We start from the raw sequence: 23,194 nt of genomic DNA, 5'->3' as shown, positions 1-23,194 counted from the left end.
CAGTAATAAATACCACAGCTGTCTCTTAGGCATGGCATGATGGCTCAATGGATAAAGCTCTTGCAGGGTAAGCATAGTGCCTGGATTCAGTTCCCATTACCTACATAAAGCTTAGATATCAGAGTTGACATCTGGAATCCAGAATGCCTATGGGAAGAAGGGGAGCAGTGACAGGAGAATTGCCTGGAAACCTGTATACTGATCAACTTGGCAAATACAGTGGTGAACAAGGAGACCCTGCCTAAAAGCAAGGCAAGGACCAACACTCAAGGCTGTCCTCTGATCTCACACACATAAACATCTGAACACACATCCCACTTACACACGTGAAAAATATTTTTTCTTAGGCTTTTTTTACTGTTCTACCTACAATTTCTTACTTATATAGAACTAGCAGATGGGAGAAAGAACTTAGCTAGAACATGTCAGACGAAAATACTTTCTAACCACAATAGTAGAGCACTTACCAGGGAGTCTCTTGGTATTTCCACATTGACTTTGGCTTTGATAATTTTCTTTTGGCTTCCTTGAATGCTGATGGAGCTGCTGGCAAAACAGGAGCCCTGGGAAGTGCCCTTTAACATGCTCTTGCAGGAAACACTATTTGATCCATTTTCTGTCTGTGGAGTGCCTTTCTTATCAACTCTGCAGGTAGAAAGTGATTCCTCTGATAAATTACATTGCTCGTCTCCCAACACTCTCTTCATCCCGACCCTTCAGTGTTTAAAGTAACCTCCATACAGCTCTTTGGTTTTAAATCTTTCAGTGGTAAGTGTTACCCACTAGCCTTGAACATGCCTTCTAATATTTCTCTACTGTATCAATGTAAATTGATTTGATACAATAATAACTTACACTTATTTTCATGATGGTTTTTATGTGTAAATGCGGAGGCCAGAGGACAAAGCCTGGTGTCAGTTCCTCAGGAATGCCACCCACCTCCTTTGAGACAGAGTAATACTGGAATTCACCAAGTAGGCTAGACTAGCTTCTCAGTAAGCTCCAGGGGTCCTCTATCTCTTACTGCCTACTGCTGGTATTATAAGTAGATTTTTGTTGTTGTTGTTGTTTTGTTTTGTTTCGTTTTTAACATGAGTTCTGGGAACTGAACTCAGATTCTCATGCTCATTTTACCAACATAGCTATCTCCAAAACCCTGATTTTTATGATTGTTTACAGGAAAGATAAAAAAATATAGACCACTGAAGGGTGACTGCTTTGTACATTTCTGGCTTAAGATGAGAAGGAAAAGCAATCGCTTCTGGAACGCTCCTAAGTTTGTTCAATACAGTCACTGAAACCAGCACGCTTTAGAACTTACGTGTAATTTTCTTCCATTTCATGCAATATGGGTACATTCATGGTTTCTCATGTAGGTCGAATTTCTATCAACCTCGATAAAACTTACCATTCTTTAATTTCAGAGACCATTGGCTTGGTTAACAAAGTAACATGGACTAAATTATCATTTTATTGCTAACTTTTATTTCATAGTTTAAATTCTGGCTAATGTATAAAGGACTGCATATCTGTGTGTATAGAAACTGTGCTTGACTGGTATTTAATGAACAAAACAGAACTGCCCTTGTGGGTGGGAAGGGGAGCAGGGAGACACCTCTACATTGCCATCCTCTGTGCTAGATGAGTTACCTGTTCAACAGTTCTGTCATAAAGGTGTCCTCTGTTAAGCACACAGCAGCACTGGGTCTACTTCTTGGTTCAAACTTTGTGAGGCTATAGACATCTTGTGATGCTTTCAGATTCCTTTTGTTTTGTAAACCATTTTCTGGAATTTCTGGTGACTTGGCACCCCTGATAAGCTCATTTTCTGTCTTGCGCTGTTCTTCGGGCTTCTTTTTCTCCTTTTTTCTCTCTGATTTGAGTTGCTTGTTTCCAAACCCAAGGACTTTTCCATCTTTTTTTTCCATTTTAGTTTTGGAAGCATCTACTCTCCTGCTACTGAGAGCTGGGAGTCTACTCTTCCGAAAACCAAACCAGTTGGTAAAAGAGGGCCCGGGCTTTGGCTTTGTTTCCATGGAAGTGGACTTTGTTTGCACTTGACCCTTCTCCACGTTTTCCTGAATGCACAACATGACCTTTTCTTCGATTGAGGGTGAGAGAGGGGCTTCTGGACTCACTGCATTAGTCTCAGTGGTAGAAACATCTGAACTTCTTCCAGATGTTTCCAGCTTGGATATCCTGCTTGTTCCCAAATGGCTTGAAAGTTCCACCCTCCCTGTGGCTTGCAAGACTTGAGTGCCACTTGTAGGAATGAGCAGACACCTGTCATAGTCATTTCCGGGATCTTCGTGGACATCTACCCTGGGGCCTTCTCCCTGGTCATAGATCTGTTGGTCTTCCATTCCAAGTGTGGTGAAGAGCCCTTCAGATCGTGGGGTGATTCGCATAGGCAGCTTGCTTGGGCTTCCATGCTGGCTGCTGGAGCTCTCTGTGCTGCCTAGGGACCCTTGCCTTGAGAAGGAGTGTCCCAGATTTCTCCCAGTATCAGGTATATTCTCAGATACAGGAACAGAAGGGCTCTTGCTTGGGGATCCCTCTGTGAGGATGTTCTGTCTGGTGAGAGAATTACCTCTCTCAGCAGTGTTGGTGATGATGTGAGTTCGGATTTTGCCTGGCCCCTCTGTGGAAGGTATGGAAGGCTTGTCTCCTGAGTGGATACTGAAGCTCTGGCTCCGGGCTTTGGCACCATTCATGCCTAGAGCTGGTTTTAGGTGTGGCTTGCTAGAGGAGAAGGATCTCTTCACTGGTCTGTTTTCTACTCCATCTCCTCCATCGGCCCCAGGGATGCCACTTTCTGATGACTCTGGCATTGCTAGGGGAATCCCTCTGGTCAAACTGACTGCAGCTTGTAAATCTAGCAAGCTTGTGTTTCTCTCATCACCTGTGGTTTCCAGGCTTTCTGGAGTTCTGGAGTCCTCAGGTTTATTCCTGCTCACAGCCACAGAGCTTTTAGAGGCTTCGTTTAAACTATCTTTCTCCTGTTTGCCTGGCACCAAGGAGCTTTTTCTGGCCAACTGGGGAGACTTCATGAGGAGTTTGAGTCCTACTGGGAGGCGGGTTTTCAGTACTTTCTCAGGAGGGTTTTGACTGTCTTGTGTTGTGGTGTGACTTTTGGAGGGCAATTGTGATGAGGGTGAGGGGCTGTTAACCTGAGATGATGGTGACTCTGATGTCCCTGAGAAGGAAGGCTGGCAGGATATGGGAACACTGTCATTCAACAGTCCTTTTCTTTTTGGAGATAAGCTTTTGGAGGATGCTATCTCCAGTAGCTCATGGGTTGAAGGACAAGTCTTAGGTGTCCATAGCCCTCGGTTCGGGTGGATGGTCCCAAGTGTTTGCTGAGTAGAGGCTTTGGGAACACCTCTTTTTGGAGAGACCTTTTGTGGTCCTGGGGCTATGACGGCACATGAACCAGAGGGGGTGTGGTCAGGGTATTGGGTATGCATTAATACTTCTGTGGAGGGTAGACAGGAAGGAAAGATGGACTTTTTCAAGGCCATAGCAGGTTTCTTCCTTAGAACTTCTGAAGTAGTCTGACCGGAAGAAGTCACAGGGGCAAAGGATCCTTTTAGTTTAGGGGACTTGACCTCTGTCTTTGCTGTGTCACTGGGGACCCTGGGTTCAGGTTTGGCAGATGATTTCGGTGGTGGGTAGTCATAACTGGGCCTAGCCAATAGAGAGACTGACCTGCCTGGAGGTGGGGATAGGGAGGGAGAGCTCACTGCTGATTCTGAACCCAAACCACAGTTTTTGTCCCTCACAGGGGTATCCCTGCTATCATCAGGCCTGAGGAGAGGCCTTGATCGAGCCTCTGGAACCTGATTCTTGAGGTATGAGGCCCAATTTTTCTTGTTGGACACTCTGGGACCATAAGAAAGCAGAGTGGGTTGCTTTGGAATGTGTGGATCTACTCGTCTGTCAAAGAGTGGCCCCGAGCTGTCTGCCTTTGTGCGTTGTGAGAGTTTCCCTATAGGGAAGGGTGTTGATTTTTCAGGATTCACTGGACTACTGGAGGGAGGGACTGTAGAGGCTTCAGGCTCTGTCGTTTTTGATTTCTGAGGTGATGACTTGCCTCTGGCAGGTATTTTAGTCAGGCCTTGCTTTTGAAAGATGCCCATGGATGCCAAGGACCTAGAGTCACTCTGATATAACATGCTGTGTATTGGTTTGGTGAGCTTCATATGTGGGGAATTCTGAATTGCTGTAGTCCTGGGGCTGAAAGAGTCAGGTAGAGCCAGAGCAACACTGCCTTCATCATCTCTTGGAATGTTTTTCTCAGTTTCTTCTCTGGGTCTGCCTGGGAAGGAATAGTCTTTTGTGGTGGCTTGTGTCTGTAAATAAGTAATTCCCTGAGGTAAAAGTTCAGTATTTTCTGCTGTGGACCCAGTGAGGGCTGGGCTGATGGAAATTTCGGCCCTTGTCACAGTTACAACTCCAGTCTGGTGAGAACTGAATTCAACGGGCTCTCCATTTTCTGCATCAAATATCACTGTGATACATTCTTCTGAAGAGGTTCTCTTCACAACCCTATGCTGCGTAATGAGGCCCAGTGTTGCTGGCCTGATCTCTGAATGAGAAGGCAGTTGTTCTTTATCCTCCTCCTGAGACCCACATTCCAATTTTCCAAATCCCAGAAGGATGTCCAGGTTCTCCACAGACTTGTCGGTGTCTGCCGTCAGTGACGAGTCTGAAGGGCTCCTCTCGTCACTGCTCTCTATGTGCAGCTCATCCAGGGCTTCGTTCTCATCTGTGTCTGAGAGCTGGGCATGGGGAGCCATGTGGTTGTGGCCTTGGCTGTGAGCATCCCTCTCTCTCTGGACCTGAGGCTGGTGTACACTTGAGTACATCTTCGTCTCTAAGGGACAGTTGCTGACGCACTGAGTAAGCCTTTCAGGTCTTTCACTGCTATTACCTGAAGATGTCCCTTCCAGCAAGTGTTTCCCATGCAGCTCCAAGCCAAACAGACTGTCAGAAACACTGTGGGTGAGCTTCCGGCCAGGTATCCTGCAGCCTTGGCTTGGATCTGCTTGCTGCAATGCTAGGGAAGATGGGTCGTCATCTGCCTCCTCATGAGAATCTGTGTCATAGACAAAGGTGGTATGGGGTTCCTTGCTGGGGCTTCCTGTGCCAGGTGGTTTGTAGGGAGGATATTCCTTGAGGCTGCTGCTCTTAATTCCTGGAGAATATATTCCTTCATTTGAGTTCATACAATCTTTATAGCCCCACTTGGTTATCATGGATGGGGGTTCAAGCAACACTCTTCTCCTCTGCAGCTTCCTCAGCCCTTCCAAAATGTGGCTCTCTTTGATACGAGTGGGAGGAAGTTCATCTGCAGAACTAGTGAAGCCACTTGGGAGCGAGGAGTCAATACTTAGTCTTTTATCCCAGTTCTGTGATGACTGCTAGGAAAGAAAAACAGATATCAGAAGTGCTTAAACTATGCAGATTACACATATACAAAAGGAAAATCCCCTCAGTAGACTTAATTTGTGCTACTGGTTGATAAGTATTCACACATCATTAGAGCTTGTGTAATGTTAAATGTGCAATAAGCATTGATTTTTGTCAGGTCCTGTGTTATGTAGTACAGAGAAATAAAAACCTGAAAGCTAAGACCCTAGGTTTAAGGAGCTGGAATGAGAGGGCTTGACCACAACTATCTGTGTGTCAAGAAAAGAAATGAAAATTTCAAGTGGGTGGCTGTACCAGACATTCAAAGGAGAAAACAAACAGGTCTATTTGGAAAAGTCATGAAATGCATTGTGATTGTTAATCTCTGTTGTCAACTTGATGGACTCTAGAATCTCCATGGAATCAAATCTCTGGGCACACCAGAGGGATTAATTGGTTATTTTTTCTAATTAGGTTAATTCCATGGGCTGGGGTACTGGGCTGATTAAAAAGAAGAATCTAGCTAAACACTAGCATTCATCTCTTTCTGCATCATGACTCTGGACTGAATGTGACCAGCTGCTTCCTGCTCGTCTCTATGCCTTCCTCGATATGATGGACTGTAACCTTGAACTGTGAGCCAAAAAAAAAAAAAAAAAATTAAAAAGCCCTTCTGTCCTTAAGTTGCTTTTTTTCTGGTATTTTTTTGTAGTAATGAGAAAAAAATCAACTAGTACAGGCATATATGAAAGGCATTTTAAATAAATGCATCTCATTCTTGAAAACAACATAGGTTTCCTAATGCATAAAGTGGGGAAATGAGTCTGAAGTTGAAGAAATGGATTGTACGAAGCTCTAAGTGAGGGAGGCGTGTTAAAGAGATGCTTGAGAAATGGGCAGAAGAAAATAGGACCTAAGTGTACTTATTAAGGTATGGCTCAAGACAAATATTCTTCATGCAATGCAGCCTAGAGAAGCCAAAAGGTTGGACACTTCTGCTGCTGGTGGACATTAGAGAAGATATTAAAGAGAAAAAAACATCAACTGGTCATCCTATTCTACATTTGATGGCTCCATGTCTTCATGTGAGACCCTGCATCAATAAATAAATTGGAGACACTAAACACCGATCTCTGGCATTTACATGCACATGCACATGCATACACACCTGTACTCACATGTACTCATATGCATGCTATACATATATATGCGCCTACACAAATGCACATGCTGGAAAAAAATAAATGATATTTGTGAACTTAAAAAGAACTATTTCTTTTGCATAGCAGTTCCCCTGCTTGCTCACAATATACAAAAGAATATCTGTATACAAAAGAATATTTTGTATACAAAAGTATACAAAAGAAACCAGCCTGACAAGATCAATACACCCATGCAATAGTTGTGCCCAGCCCAGGTGGGTAAGCAGTGGCTCTCTGATTGGCTAAGTGATCAGCTCAGTGAAAAGGAACCCGTATCTAAAACTGAGAACCAAGCCAGAATCCTATGAGTACCAAGATTATGGACTCCAATGAGAAGCTCCCATTTAGTCTTTGGCCAAAAGAGAGCACACATCCATCAAAACCTCTCTAAATTAGCAATGCCTATACCTTTTAACCTATGATTATTTCACTCTCCATTGAGGAATATGTTTTTCTTTTTCAGATGGCAGTGAGGACCAAGGACAACCAAATTCTACCAAGGAAAGAAAAGAAAGCTTACTCCCTGACAACAGATAAACTACTGCTCACAGATCAGCTAGGGCCTAAGTGAAACCACAGAGGAATTGGTAAGATGAGCAAGAGTGCTGCTTCCATGGTGAGCCTGACAATGTGTGCCAGGGTGAAAGAAATAAGACACTGAGGATACTTAAATCGTACAAAAGCAGACATCCAGAAGCTGATAAGAGCACAATGCTAAAGCAGACTTCAAACATACCCATCACTACTCAGGGAACTTTGTGGAAGAGGGGGGAGGCAGAAAGATTGTAAGAGACATAGGGTGGGAAGGAATATCCAGAGGATAAGCCAACACCTTCACAATGACTGACTGCTGCTCTCACAACTCATAACCCACAACTCCACTGTGAATACCAGCCATCACACTGAGGAGGGCCCTCAGGAGAATGGGGGGCAGAGCAGAGGGAAATTATGGTGCCTACACATGATAAAACCAAGTTTCTACTTAATATTAAATAGAACTATTGCTTATTCACTCATTATTGTTTAAGTTAATATTTTATTAACATTTATATTATTGGAATTTATTTAGTAAGTTTTCAATAAAGAAGAATTTGCTGCCAGGTAAAAACTGCAGGAATTCCTTAAGTAATATAATTTTAAAATGTCTTGACAGCTATGGGTCTAGCATGCTGGGACCCAGGGAACCAGGGCTGTATACCGTGAGATGTGATAGGTGCATTGTAATTACATGATTACAACAGGATGCCGCTGAAGTATCTGCGGAGGTCCTCAGAGCCTTCTTTCACCTCTTTCATGGGATAAATTGCTTTGGTACATCAAAGATTGCCCTAATTGAAGAATGTCAGCCAAAACTTTATATATACATACATACATACATACATACATACATACATACATACATACATACATATATATATATATATATATATATATATATATATGGAAGGAAGCAAAAAAGGTCCTGGGAGGGAGGGAAAGAGGGGAAGAGGTATGAGAATGGAATGAGAAAAGGAAAAGGCTCAGTGAGTCAGTGATTTTCAGAGGCAAGGAAACCTCCCTGACAGTCTTCCCAGCCTCTGAGCAGCCAGGCCTCTTGCAGTCATTATTCAGAGCTCTGAAGCACTCCTTGGAAGGAGTAATTTTGATAATGTAGCAGCCTTTTGCATTGCATTAGTTGTCTGAATCCATAGGAATAGGCTCCAAATGCAAACTTCATATTTTTTCCAGAGTCCTTGTTCAGATGACAAAGCAGCTCCCTGTGCAATGGATGCTTTGAGCTATAGACTTTCCCTGGCTTCTGTGCTGTCAAAGGTGTGGACTAAACTCATCTCAATGATAGAAAATTCACTTTTGAATTTTGATTCAGGTATTCATTCTTGTGCATTCCACTTTTTTTTTTAACACTAGGGGACTACTAAAATAGTTTCAAAATACGTGGCTTGCACCAATGTGCAAAGAAGTTTGTCCACAGCAGGAAGGGTCTCTAGCTGTGTGATGACCTGCGGTGTGCAGACTGGAGTTACTCTTGAGAGAATGAGGATCTCAAATTCTGGAGAACAATTTCTGGTCTATAAGCATAGCAGGTCTCTTTGGCAGACCAATGGTTCTGTGTGGTCTGCCATAGTGTTTTTTTTTTTTTCTGTTGTTAATTTTATTACTAATAAAATAATTTACTAATAGTAAACTGATGCTTTATTTAACCCAATATATCTAATAATTAGCACTTCACTATGTCACCAATAGAAAATCATTAATGAAATAGCTAATTTTTCTTTATTTTTGTTATATTTGGGGAATATGTATATGATATGCAGATCTTCAACATAAAGTCTCATCATATTATTGATTTGATCATAAATTCTAAAAATATTTATTATTTGTATAACATGCAAAAGAGAAAGAGAGAGAGGGGTAGAGAAAGGGAGTATTGGTGCAGCATTGCCGCTTCTGCTGCAAATGAACTCCAGACACATATGCCAGATTGTGAGTCTGGGTTTACATGGGTACCGGGGAATTGAACTTGGGCCAGCAGGCTTTGGAAGAAAATCCCTTTAACTGCTGAGCCATATCCTCAACCCCATGATTTTTACTGTAATTATATATTTGTGTGTGGTGTGCATGCATATGTGTATACTTGTTCATATGTGTGGGACACTTCTTGTGTGCCATATGCAAGTTGTTGTACGGGTATGTGTGCACATGTGTGCATGTGGAGGCCACAGGTCAACATCAGTGATCTTCTTCAGCTGATCATCACCACAGCTTGGAGACAGGCCCTTTCACAGGCTCTAGATCTCACCTATTTGGCTAACTAGCAGACCTATTAGCCCCAGGGATTCCCTTTCTCTGCTTCCTCAGTGCAGAGATGACAAGCACTTACTTTCACACCTGACATTTTGCATGGGTGCTGGGAATCCAAACTCAGGTTACCATGCTTGTGGGAAAAGCAATTTCCCCATTGGGACATCTCTCCAGCTTGTCCATTGCATCTTATGAGCTGATAGCATTAGTTAGGGGAGGTAAACATGAATCATGAGTAGACACACTCAGCAGTCGTTTCCTTCTCACTCCCTCTGCCTCTGTGGCCAAATCCTCTAGAGAATGTTCATTGCCAGTTCTCTCTGATGTCAATGTGCCTTGAAAGGCCTTACCCTTTTGCCAAGGTGCTTCCCATCATGCCATGTGTAGGAGGAACCACTGGAGTACTCGCTGCAGGTGCTTGACGGTGATAGGTCGCTGCTGCTACAACTGTTTCGAGGACAGAGGTGTCCAGGCTCAACAAGCCCTGAGCCAGAGCATTTCAAGGCAGGGGTTCTTGGTTTTGCATTCTGCTGGCGTTCCTAAAGGAGGCAGGACCACACTAAATCAGCAAGGGCTTGCATCCACAGAATCCACAGTCATTGAGTGAAAGTAGAAGGTTGGACGCCACATGGACTATAAGCTGAGCCTGCAGCTTTGCCTCATATTGTGTGACACCATGGAAATTGTTCAACTTTTGTGTTTGTGCATACATGATTTTTGTGTGTGTGAGGAAATGTGTATGTGTGTGTGTGTGTGTGTGTGTGTGTGTGTGCATGTCTAGTCAAGAGGACAACCTCAAGTGGCATTCCTCAGACACCATCCACCTTTGTAGAGACAAGGTCTCTCATTGGCCCGGAGTCTGTATCAGTAAGCCAGGTATCCCCAGATAGCCTCCTATCTCTGCTTCTCAAACACTGGATTTCTGACATGGGTTCTGGGGGTTACACTCAGGTCTTCATGCTTGCTCCGCAAGCATATTACCTACTGAGTTATATTGCCATCACTCATTTAACTTTTATAGGCATAGTTTTTCATTTAAAATGAATAATGACAATATTGTCTATATTATGAAGTAATTGCAAAAATTATATGAGGCTTTAGGTACATGCAGAACATGTCTGGCCCACAATAGGTGGCATATTTCAAGACACCATCATTATTAGACAAAAGTACCCTAGTTCAATGGAGCCTTCTCACTTTATCCAGCCACAATGGTAAGAGATCAGATAAAAATCAAAGCATAATTAAAAGGGTGGAAGTGTACTGCAGAAGCACATTGTTTGAATGGCATGTATGAGGTCTACAATTCTATTCTCACTGTCAAAGAATAAAACAGAACAAAATAATATTAGTAATTATAATGTTACTTGAATGCCACAGATAGAAGAAGAGAGAGTGACATCCTCACTCACTATACAGTTCCAGGGCATAATCACTTGACTGCCACCCTAGATATCTGGATCATACTACGTAGTGGCACAATATATACACTCTTGTGAAAAGAAAATATTAACTTCCATGATGTCAATATCTGTACTGTAGGGTACTGAAGGTGTACCAGAGTACTCTTCTATCACCCTTCTGGCTGTGATGATATTTTTTTAGGTCATCTTAACAAATGACCCACGGTATCTGCGCTATCTCACAAGATGCCATCACAGCAGGCACGAAGCTTAAGGGTCTCTTTACCGTAAAAGATAACAGAGGAGCTGGGGAGATGACTCCGTGGAGTAAAGTTTCTCCTATGCAATCATAAAGACTTGAGTTTGGATTCTTAGTACCCACCCACCCACACACACACACAAAATCCAGGCATGGTATTTTGTGCCTGTAATCCTGATAGTGGGGGAGTGGGGACAAGAGAATACCTAGGACTCAATGGCTAGTTAGTCTAGCCAAATTGGTGATCTCTAAGTTCATCTAGAGATACTGTCTGAAAGAATAAGTTGGAGAGTAACTGAGGAAGAATCCCCAAGCCCACCTTTGGCTCCACACACATGTCCACACATTTGCATACACACACCCATACACATGTGTGTGCCCACTCATATACAAACACACATATGCACATATACTACAAACACATATGCAAAAAAGATAATAGAACTTGCTTGTTTTTCCAAGGTAGGGTCTCACTCTGGTCCAGGCTGACCTGGAATTCACTATGTAGTCTCAGGCTCAAGATGGCCTTGGACTCACTGTGATCTTTCTACCTCTGCCTCCCAAGTGCTAGGATTAAAAGCATGTGCCACCACACCTGGCTTGATAACAGAACTTTCTGTATCCAGTTGCCTGGAAAATGGCAATAACCTTCACATCTAGTAGATCTGGATCCCACTAGAAGGTCTAGGCTATTAAAGTTCAAGGGCTCCTATACAAGGTTTAGTTAACAAACAAACTGATAAACACCTGAGCACATCTTGACAGCCTCCTTATGGGACCCTTGTGTAATAGATGAAAGTCTACCAACTGGATGGGTAAATTAATTTAGCATTCCAACCACTGAGAATAGGATCTGTCTATTATTGTCTAATTCCATCCTCCTATCTATAGAAAGGTTTGCCTCAGAAGTTCTTCAATGGGAAGCCATCTGTCTTCATGTCACTTGCAGAGTTTCACAGCCTCTTACTTATGCACTTTATTGACACTTTATAGATGCCATTAGTACCTGAGTACTTATCACTGTTCTACAAATGTAATTCCAACTGACAGAGACTAAATGCCTCAGCTAGGGGATGGAAGGTAGGGATGATGTGAGGTTGTTATGGAAGTACTTGTGGTAAATGTCAAACTCCGATGTCACAATACAAGGCACATTTAATTTGCTCACTAATCAATATCCATAAAGCTTAATCATTTCTTCTGCCTTGCTATCAATACTTAATTTTTGCTTCATAACAATCTCTTTAAGTGGTCCTAAAAATGCCAAGAATTTTTACTACTCTATTTCCCCATCCCTGAATTTGGCTCTTTATGTCAGGAAAGAATGAAAATTGTCTTTAAACCCAGCTTTTAGCAATATGTATTGATAGACACTTGTATTTATTGCTGGCCATTACTTAGTGAAGAGGAGTTAATATTTGCTTTTCAACAGATGCCTACAGACAGTCGGTGCTCTAAGAGGAAGAAGCACCGCCACCTACACCTGCAGCAGCACTGGTCAACATCTGGAGGGCAGCCTCTGTAAACTCTCAGGAATGTCATGTCATGTCCCCCTTCTACGTGTGTGTTTCCAACCTGTTCTCTCATATTTCATTCTGTGAGTAACCAGGCGGTGGTTATTACTTTGAGCCCCCTCTGCTCTGACAGATGGGTTCAATCTCTAGGGAGAGGTCATGTCTGCCTCTTGCCAGGTGCACCAGAGCTGAATGCCTCCAATAGCTCCAACTCTGCCTGGCTTCCAGCTGGAGTTTTCATTCTATGTTCTCCCGAGGAACTAAAGCTTAAGTGGGGTTCCCTCTTTCTCTCCTAAATATTTCTCCCCACTCTTTCTACCAAAAATGTACAAGTGTTGGGCTAGAGAGATGGCTCAGTAAATAAAATAGTTGTTATTTAATTATTACAACCAGAGTTCAAATACCCAGAAACCACATGTCAGGTGGGCATGTTGCTTGCCTGTTATCTCCTTGCTGAGGAAGTGAAGATATGAAATCTTAAGTCAACTGGACAGTTAAGCTTGCTGAATGGGTGAACTCTGGGTTATAGTGACAGACCCATCTTGACAAATAAAGTGGAATGTGGTATAGAATTGTTGAAGACACCCAGTGTCAACCTCTGGGCTCCACACATATGTACACACACATATACATGCACACATGCAACCACACACATATGAATATACAGAAACACATATATGTAAATCCCACACCCATACACACAAAATAATGGGGGGACAGAATATAACTGTTCACATCATGAGTGAAAAGTGCGCTCCTTTTTTCTAATATTTGCCTTGGTCAACATATCATCATGTAGAGTTAACTTCTCTTCAAACTAGAGGAATACTGTTTTGTTAGTGAGTGAGCACTTGACCTCTGAGGCCATTTATGAGGTATGAATTCCATCTTTTCTCTCTTTTGGCAGTGTGTGTTTTGTGTACACATGTGTGTTTGTGCGCGTGCCTGTGTCTTGTTTGCCTGCACAGAGGAGAGGGACAAGTGCTTTCTCCACTGCTTTTCCACATCCTTTCCCCAAGACAGAGTCTCTCGCTAAACATGGAGCTGCTGTTTTCAATCAGTGAACCCTAGCCAGTCCTGTTTCCACTTGCTATAAGAATGGGGTTACAAGTACACATGACCACTCCCTCCTTTTGATGTGGGTCTTCAGGCCATTTCTGGCCTTCGGTTCTATACAGCAAAGTCTCTTTCCCAATGAGCCATCCCTACCTCATGCTTGTGCATTACACACTCTTACTCACTGAACATCTCTCTTTCTTGGTTTGAATTTCTGCCACTGTGGCATGGTGATACATATTAAAAGAGAACAAGAAAAGAAAAAGGCTAAAACAGCTTATTGTGCAAAATTGCCAGTGGGCATGGAGACATCCATTTCCTGTATTGTCTCATGCCATCCTCACCACAAACTTGACATGGGAAAGAAGTATCATGACATTCATTTTCTGAATGTGAAGTTGGAATCATTGATGTTAATTCTCCTACCTAGGGACACCTAGTCAATAACACCTTCTGATGCCAGGCCCTGGCCCCAGCCAGAATGTTACAAAGCCAAAGAGCAGAACTTTCTGGGGCCCAAAAGAACTCCATGGATCACACCCAGCAAGCTGTCAATAGTAATAATGATTGTTATTAAATTTCATTTTGGTCTCTACTTTAAAGTTATCATAGTAGCATTCATTTAATTGACAGTAATCATTGTTTGTTTTACCGAAATGTAATTTTTTCATTATATTTTATAATTTCACCTTGGATGATACATGACTTAACATCCTTACTGTGAGAAATACAATATAAAAGCTACATTATTTTGTGTGTATTATGTATGTGTGATCATAAATATTAATGTAGGTGCATGCATGCTATGGAGAGTATGTCAAGGTCAGAGGACAATTCAATATTGGTCCCCACTAATCACCTTTGCTTTGGAGAACAGTATCTCACTGTTTGTCTTGGTGCTCCACTGGGTAGCTGAACAAGGAAGCCAGCCTGAAAGCTTCCAGGAATTCTCCCATCTCCCTTCTTGCTGTGAAAGTTTTGATATCACAGATGCTTGTACTACATGTCTGGTATTATATGGGTTCCAGGAATTTGAACTTGGGTCATCAGGCTTATGCACCAAGCATTTAATCTACTTAGTCCTTTACTCAGCCAGCAGCCCTATAATTTTAGTCAAAATTTCTTTAATAAACTGCATAGTTACAAGATTCCTGATCTTAATGTCATGCTATAGATCCATGAGGTCTTCACGGGTGTATGAAGTGACATTTTACCAAAGTGTCATTCCAATTCAACATGAAAATATTTGAATTTGATGTGGAATATCTGTCTACAACTGACAAAGTATATGGCAAAATAAAAAGCAGTTATCCACAAATGCTCATTTCCTTTCTCTTTTTCCCAAGTTACTCTTTTTATGTCAGTGAGCATTAAAAGCCATGCCGGTTAACACTCTGTCAAGTAAGCACAAAGCTAGCCCCAGATAAAGAAAAGAAATGTGGAGTCCATGAATTTTTAAAAGTTCATACATAATATATCATAAGAGCAGGTTGAATAATATGGGGCATGGGCTTTAATAAAAAGCTTTGTGACCATTTCTCTGAGACTTTGAGATGTAATCAATACCCAAAAAGGTATCTGGGGGACAAAGCCAAGATTTATGATATTTTTGCAGACAGTGACACTCTTTGCTTACTATATCAGCTTGGGGACATGTTATTGAATTTCAGAGAACACAAAAAAGGAAGGTATTCCTATCTGCCTGACAATGCTTCAAGAATGCACATTATGGTTCACTCGTGACATCATATTTGATGGAGGAAAAATAAAAACCCAGCCAACTGCCGTGAATACAACTGGGAAACTCACGTGCAGTTTACAACCAAACGGAACTGCGTCACACTTCAGCTTCTTCCCCCCTCAGAAAGCAAGTCTCCAGATGAAAGATCTAAGATGCGTGAGTGAAGTTTCCGGGTAATATCAAACAGAGAGAGGTTTCAAATATTTGTTTCCAAATCCTGCTTTGAAAAGATAAATCTCAAAAGTGTTTGATGTTTACAGTTTAGAGAACATGTGCCATATCTCAAACAAGTTTATTTTAGTTCATCAGAGTTCCAAATATATGTCTAGGTGAAAATTGTACACTATAAACAACAATCACTTTTTTGTAGTCTTGTCTCTCTGCCTGGGAATATAAGTAGTAGGTTAAAAGAAAAGGGGTTGGAAGATAAGTAATAGGAAAAAAATATTAGCACCCTAATATACTTACTATCTAGTGTGAAAATTCAATTTTGGTATGCTCATATAAAAGTTACCAGGTTAATCATAAGATTATGTTCAGCAGTAGTTAAAGTCTAAACAAACAATTATAAAAGTGACCTTATTTCTAAATAGTACTGATCTTATGAAATCTTCCCATGGACACATTTTAACTCAAAGTCATTAGTATCATCTGTTAGGAACAATGTGAATAGAAAATAATTGCATCTGGGATCTGGGGACTTAGAAAATTTCATGCATTAGTATTTATGTGCTATTTGATTATATACTAAATTCTTTAGTCCAGTTGTGTTTGAAAGTCCTGCTAAAACAGAGATATTTCATTATTTTAATATTTATTCTAATTACTGTCTTTCCTGTGGACACTAAATGTGATTTGTTTTAATGGCAAATATTATAAAACCCATGATTTATGTGTAATGTTTCTGCCACACTGGTGACATTTTAAAGATGGCATTTGTACCCTGGTTTGTCTTAGTTACAACTTTTTTGACTTTAGATATTAAAAAAATACTCTAATCATCATAATGAATAATGTAGATGACAAGTTTATGTACCCCTTTTTCCATTTGCACCCTAAAAGAGCCTTGTTACCCAGGGAGACCAATAAGAAATGTATTAAATTCTCTGCCACTAGAGAGTACTAGGAGCATATTAAGGTACAGGGTCGCCTTTCAGGTTACTTGTCCCAGAAAATCAGCCATGTTGTCCATTGTCCATGGCAAATGGCTCTGTGTGTCAGAGTCTCTGTGTTCATTTGACTCTCTTTAGGTTGAGCATTCATGAGAATCCTACATACTAGCAAATCATTCTACAACCTCCACTTAGGACCTTCTGCTGAGTGGACGCTGTGGCAGGGCTGTGGGTAACAGATCTTTTTCCTGTCTTAGGTTTGACAGGGTCCATATCAGTAGAGTTGCAAATCTCAATTTGCTTCACTCCTTTTCCCTGCTTCTCTTAGTCCATGGGTTTGTTGTTGTATGTGGTGGTCTGATTCAGGTGTCCCCCATAAACTTAGGTGTTCTGAATGCTAGCATGAATGTGAGCATTCTAGCTCGAGGGGCAAAATTGGAACTCCAGAGACTTCTTGGTGGTTAGAAGTATCAGACTTGGAGATTTGTCACTGACTAGAGTTTTGGACTTGGAGCTACAGAGTTTGATGTTTGCAAGGTTTTCCCTGTTCAAATTTTGTATTGACTGAATATTTCTTTGCTATGCCCAATGCCTTCTTTTGCAATGTGAATGTATATTCTGTGCCATTATGGGTTTGGGAGAAGATTATTATTATTTTTTTTGGTATTATGGCTCAGTTAGAAGATATTGGATTATGTGGATGTTTGAACATCATTAGGAGTGATGAAACTGGAAACCTTTAAAGCTGGATAAATTCATTGCATTTTATATCATGGGTGGTTATCAGTTTATGGAGGCCAGTGGTAGAATGTGGTGGTTTGGTTCAGGTGTCTCCCATAAACATAAGTGTTCTGAATGGTAGGTTCCCAGCTGAAGGAGATTTAGGAATTAATGCCTCCTAGAGGCAGTGTATTGTTGGGAGTGGGCTTATAGGTATTATAGCCAGTGTCCCGTTACTAGTGTTTGGCATACTGTCCTGTTCCTATTGTCCACTTGATGTTGGACAGTGGGTGATGTCCACCCTCTGCTAATGCCATCATTTTATCCTGCCATTATGGAGCTTCCCTCAAGCCTTTAAGCCAAAATATACTTTTTTTCCCCCACGAGCTGCTCTTAGTCAGGTGATTTCTGCCAGCAGTGCAAACCTGACTTCAACAATGTACTTTCAAAGGTAGCTTACTCATTTTCTTCAAGAGTGTTAAGATCACAATAGGTAACCAGAAGATGCCATTACTATGTTCAACTTTTGGGGGGGGGTGTATGAGTGTGTGCGTGGGCATGCATGTGTCACAGAAGATGTATAGAGGTCAGAGGACAATCTTAGGTGTCAGTTGTCACCATCTACCTTGGTGTTGAGGCAGAGATTCTCATTGTTTGTTCCTATACTCACTAGGCTTTCTGGTTTATAAACTTCCAGCTGATTCTCCTGTGTCTTCCTCCCAACCCACTGTAGGAAATCCTGGGGTTACAGACACTTTTGCAACTAAGGATTGGAACTCAGGTATTCATACTTGCACGGGAAGTGCTTTATCTACTAAGGCATCTCGTTAGCCTGTGGACAAGTTTAATTATACTTTTCTCTGGATGCTAGTTTCCTGGGAACAAAAATACAATTTATTCCATGGTTTCATCCTCAGGACCTGTCATAGAGTATTAGATTCAATAAGTATTCAATTAGAGCATATTACAGCCTAGAAAGAAAAAAAGATGCCCTGAGATTTGCCCCCACCCATGTACAGGTTTTAAAGATTGAGAGAGTGCCAAAACAATTATAATTTTTTAAGACCTAAGAATACATTTATCAATATGCAAACAGTAGAAGTAGTTATGGGAAATGACATTTAACAAAAGAAATGATGATTTTGAGTGGTATATCATGTGATTTGGGGGAAGTGTCCTCTATAGATTAGATACCTGACTTCTTATTCAATTCATGATTGCACTTCACTACTTCTCTTAGGTATGTGATGTCACCCCATCACCAGCTGCATGCATATGTGCATGTCAAAACCGCTCATCCTAAAGATGTTCTATGTCACTGGGTTTTATCCTACTGGTCAATCCCTTCCCTTAAAATAGGACACATCTACTGGGAGACTAGATATACCTTGGGACACAGGGTCAGGAGACCTGAGTCTTAACCCTGTCAAAAAAGCAAGGTTTCATAAGAGCTGAGGAATATAACTGTTCTTCTCTGTCAGATATTTTAACTATTACAGAAAGATAAAAACTAACAGTTAGCCCAATCACAATAAGAAAATGCACTTCACATTAAGAAGGATCAAGAGATTAAAAAAACACAGTACAAATCTACACACCCTTTCACTAAGGTATGGCCATGACTGAGAGCTGGTGGTAGGTGGTCTTAGAGAATAAGATATAATATGTTGCTATCCAATTTCCATATATGTGGATCAATAAAAATAAGAGTTAAGGATCTTGAGAGCTAGTTAAGTGGTTAAGTTGTTTTCCTACAAAGCTTAAGGACACTGGGTTGATTTCCCAGTACCCACATAAAGCCAGATGCACAAGGTGGTGCATGTCTCTGGAGTTTGTAATGGCTAGTGGCCCTGATGTGCCTATTCTCTTTCTCTAGCCCTCTCTCTGCCTCTGTATCTTGATATATCATAAATAAATAAAATGCTTTTTTTAAATTAAGAGGAGAATAAAATCAATTTTGTTGATAAGATTATAGGCAAGAAAATTCTTTTTATAGAACTTCCCTTAAATATCCATAATGTCTCATTAGTCCATTGAAGCTATGATTCTTATAAGAATGTTTTTATAAGACTTATGGTTTATATATGTCTCTACATCTAATAAATATACTTTTACTGACATACATTATATGCATACATAAATGTATACAGACCATTTTTCAAAATGGCATAGTCATGTCATTTATGTCACATAGATTTAATTCTGACATTTGAAAAGGAGGTAGAGCATATTCATGGATTGTGGTAATCTGGATGTAATATTACCCATAGGTTCATGTGGTTAAACATTTGGTTCAATGATGTAGAACCTCTGGGAGGTGGAGCTTTACTGGAGGAAGTATGTGGTCCTTAAAGTATCACAGCCTGGACCCACTTGATCTCTCTTTCTACTTCCTCTCTGTTGACATGGAACATGATGCTGGCCTGCTGATCTTGTTATATATTCCCTGGCATGATGGACTCTACTCTCTGGAACTGTAAGCTAAATTAAACACTTTTCATAAGTTGTTTCTGGTTTGTGTTTTTGTTTATAGCAAAGATATAGTAACTGATACATGAATGGCATGTTTAATTGATATTGTCAGCTTGATTGGATCATTAATCAAGCAAGAAAAATACCTCAGGCAGGTATTGAGGGAATTTCTACAAAGAACTAACTGATGGTGGAAGACTTCCCCTAGTGTAGGCACCCCTTCCAACACTGTGTGTGTGTGTGTGTGTGTGTGTGTGTGTGTGTGTGTGTGCGTGCGTGTGCATGTTCACGTATGTGTCCATATATATTCCCAACAATGTCCTTACATTTTCCCAACAAAAATAGTCTTTTTCTTTTTGCCTACTTTGCTCTTTATGGTGACTATGTTGGCCCTGTTGCTGCCATCTTTTGTGGACAATGGAATCCAGCCCTTTAGCCTCCCAGTGTGAAATGAAGATAGTGGCTCTTAAGGAATATTCCAGACTTTTATCACTTGACTGGGACTAGAGAGGCATCCAGCCTCCTGGACTGACCGACTACAAGGTTCCCAGATTCTATAGCCTGCAAGCAGTCCTTCTGGACTACCTAGCCTGTATAGTGTGGGTCAATCTAACAAATCCTTTCTTCAATATGTATTCCTTCTATAAGTGTTATTCCTGTAGATAATCCCGGCTAATTCAATAGAGGATATAGGTTAATGTCAGAAATTTTTCTGAGAGTAATCCAGAATGTTGTGATCTTTTAAGAAGATTCTCTCCAGGAAGAATGCAAATTCTCTGTCACACACTATCACTGAGTCATTCTGGGCACAATAGCTCATTTGAACCACTTTCAACTTCAAATCCTTAACCTCTAAATCAGGAAGAATCCTTTATATAGACAACTTTTTTTTTTTTAACTTTCAGAGAAAGAGAGAGAGAATGAGCACACAAGGGTCTTCAGCCTCTAAGAACAAACTCCAGATACGTGTGTCCTTTTGTGTGCATGTGCAACACTGCATGCTTGTGTCACTGTACATCTGGCTTAGGTGGGACATGGAGATTTGAATATGAGTTCTTAGCCTATGCAGGCAAGCTCCTTAGCTGCTAAGCTATTTCTCTAGCCCTAGATAACATTTTAGATGTGATTGTTCGAATATAAAATGTTTCATAGCTTTAAATGTTTCTGATTAAGCCTCCTAATTAGTCCCCATTTGATGGAGTTTTTGGGAGCCATAGCGTTTGAGGAAGTGGGATGTCACTGGAGGCAGGCATTGAGATTTTGTAGTCAAACCCAGCTCATTTTCTGCTATTATGACAAAGTGTTATATCCAAGATGTCTGTTGTGCCATGCTTTCCTCACCAGGCTGAAACTTCCCTCTGAAAACTGTGGCCCAATAAGCCCTCTCCTTCTATATACTGATTCTCCTTGGTGTTAGTCCTGTAATGAGATAGTAACTGCTAAAGATCTTCAAGGTACAAGGTCACTGAGCAAAGGTCTGACATTGACCTTGCATCATCTGCTACATGACCTCAGCAGCCTGTCTCATACCCTCACACATCTCTAACACAAATGCTAAGTGATAGAGCCTTTTATTAAATGCCTTCACTGATGACGACAGCTCCACCCTCCCTCCCCATCAGCTATCCTAACTGTGTCAGGATGAGGCCCCTCCCCTTTCTGAGTTGACATTCTCATCCACCTTTCCATGTAACACTTCCTATACTTACTTCCCATTACTCAGGAATAGTGTAAAACCCCACAAGGAAGGTTGCTCCCCATTTCTGACTCAGGTGGATTCCCTTCCATGATGAGTCTTGCTGTCCTCTCACTCTGATTCTTTATTTGTTTCACACCATTATTGGATTTGAAGAGTTCCTACCATGGTTTCCAATCTCTCCTATGGATGATCATATCCATAGGAATGGAGACCAAGCACTCTATTTCTGCTTTATGCTTATGGCAGGGACCATCTAGATCTCATGTGACCTCATCCCTCTTTTTTCAGGTCATACAGGTGAACTTCAATTCATGTTCTTCCAGGCAAATACAGATGTCCCTGTGACATAGTTAGTTCTAGCCCACTGAGTATGAGCAAACAGTTTTCCCTCCTGGTCTGGCACAAGAACTTCTCTCATGCTGTTTTCTATTTGCTTGTCCTACAGTTGTCTTGATATAGCCATCTTAGAATAAGCAACCTTAGAGGTGCTATGTTAAGGGTGGAGCTGACCAGGTGAAGGGAATGTGTATAACTTAGTCAACAATTGGAGGAGAGCCATTCTAGGACCAAAAATACCTCCAGACTTAACAAGAGGGGGAATCAACTTTTACTCTGTTTGAGCTATGAGTGATTTGATAACTCTAATATAGGCTAACTGATATTACCTTCATGTGAGATAAACACTGCAGGATGCAGACACTCATCCAATAAAAATGTACATTTAGAAGTACATATTTTCAAACATGTACATATTTATATAAAATAATTATGTCAGTATACCTAATTAACTTCCTACACTGGAAATTCCATTTTCATGGTGATGAGGCCAACTTTCTGTGTTCCTTTCTTTGTGTGTGGATACATAGGTACATGCATGTGGAGGACTGTAGCAGTTACTTTCTCATTGCTGGGACAGAATGTCTGACCAGAAGTTGCTATAGGCAGGAAAGGGTTAGTTTTGGATCGCAGTATTGAAGGGAAGTTCTGTAATGGAGGGGAGAGAACTCCACAGCAGATATTTAGCTCACAGTATCACATGAGCAGGGAGGAAAGCAGCAAGCATGATCTGGTGTACCCTGGCAAGGGGAGCTGGATTATAAATCCCAAGATCTGTCCCAGTGACTTATCTCCTCTACCAAGGCCTCATCTTCCAAAGTCCTAAAAACTTTTTCAAGTTGCCCCTACCTAGGAACCAAGCATTCAAAAAACAGGCTATGGTAGAAATCTGGCATTCAAACAATTGCAAGGCCAGAGTACAACATTCAGTGTCATTCCATGAATGCTGTAACCTATTTTGAGGTTCTCTCATTGGCCTGGAACTTGTCAAATAGGCCACACGTACTTTCTGGGGCCCAGGGACCCACCAGTGTTCTCTCCAGCACTGGAATGACCAGCATGTGCTGTCATGCTTGGCTTATTTTACATGGGTTTTAGGAATCATACTCAGTTTCTTATGCTTGCAAGACAAGCACTTTACCAACTAAGCTATCTTCCCAGCTTATTGGACAGAGAGAAAGAGGGAGAGAGAAAGAATGGGCGTGCCAGTGCTCTAGCCACTGCAAACGAACTCCAGATGTGTGTGCCTGTTGTGCATCTGGCTTACATGGGTCCTAAAGAATTGAACCTGGGTCCTTTGGCTTTGCATACAAATGCCTTAACTGCTAAGCCATCCCTCCAGCCCTATCTTATTTTACCCTTTTTAATTAAATAGAAACTTTGTATGGATACATCATATTTACCATCAGCTCCTCCTCCCTGCCCCCACTCTACTTTGTACCATCCTTAGTGGAATATTGTTGTTA

At 41.3% G+C, this 23,194-nt stretch overlaps 1 protein-coding gene across 6 annotated transcripts in view; it reads right to left on the bottom strand.

Moving 5' to 3' along the window:
- Window positions 1-23,194, bottom strand: part of Nckap5 (NCK associated protein 5) — a 1,019,391-nt gene that overhangs the window by 130,461 nt on the left and 865,736 nt on the right. For 4 of the 6 annotated variants that reach the window (XM_004659647.2, XM_045151373.1, XM_045151369.1 and 1 more), the window contains 3 exons: window positions 9,767-9,955; window positions 1,651-5,423; window positions 468-645 (listed from right to left, as the gene is read on the bottom strand). In XM_004659647.2, coding sequence (XP_004659704.2) covers window positions 468-645; window positions 1,651-5,423; window positions 9,767-9,955 — 4,140 coding nt within the window. The remainder of the gene's footprint in view (window positions 1-467; window positions 646-1,650; window positions 5,424-9,766; window positions 9,956-23,194) is intronic. The other 2 variants (XM_045151370.1, XM_045151371.1) reach the window with 2 other exon arrangements.

The sequence above is a fragment of the Jaculus jaculus genome, chromosome 5 (genome assembly GCF_020740685.1).
Source record: "Jaculus jaculus isolate mJacJac1 chromosome 5, mJacJac1.mat.Y.cur, whole genome shotgun sequence".
Lineage (NCBI taxonomy): Eukaryota > Metazoa > Chordata > Mammalia > Rodentia > Dipodidae > Jaculus > Jaculus jaculus.
The sequence above is the reverse complement of the archived record's forward strand: the minus strand, read 5'-3'. Positions and strand labels throughout refer to the sequence as shown.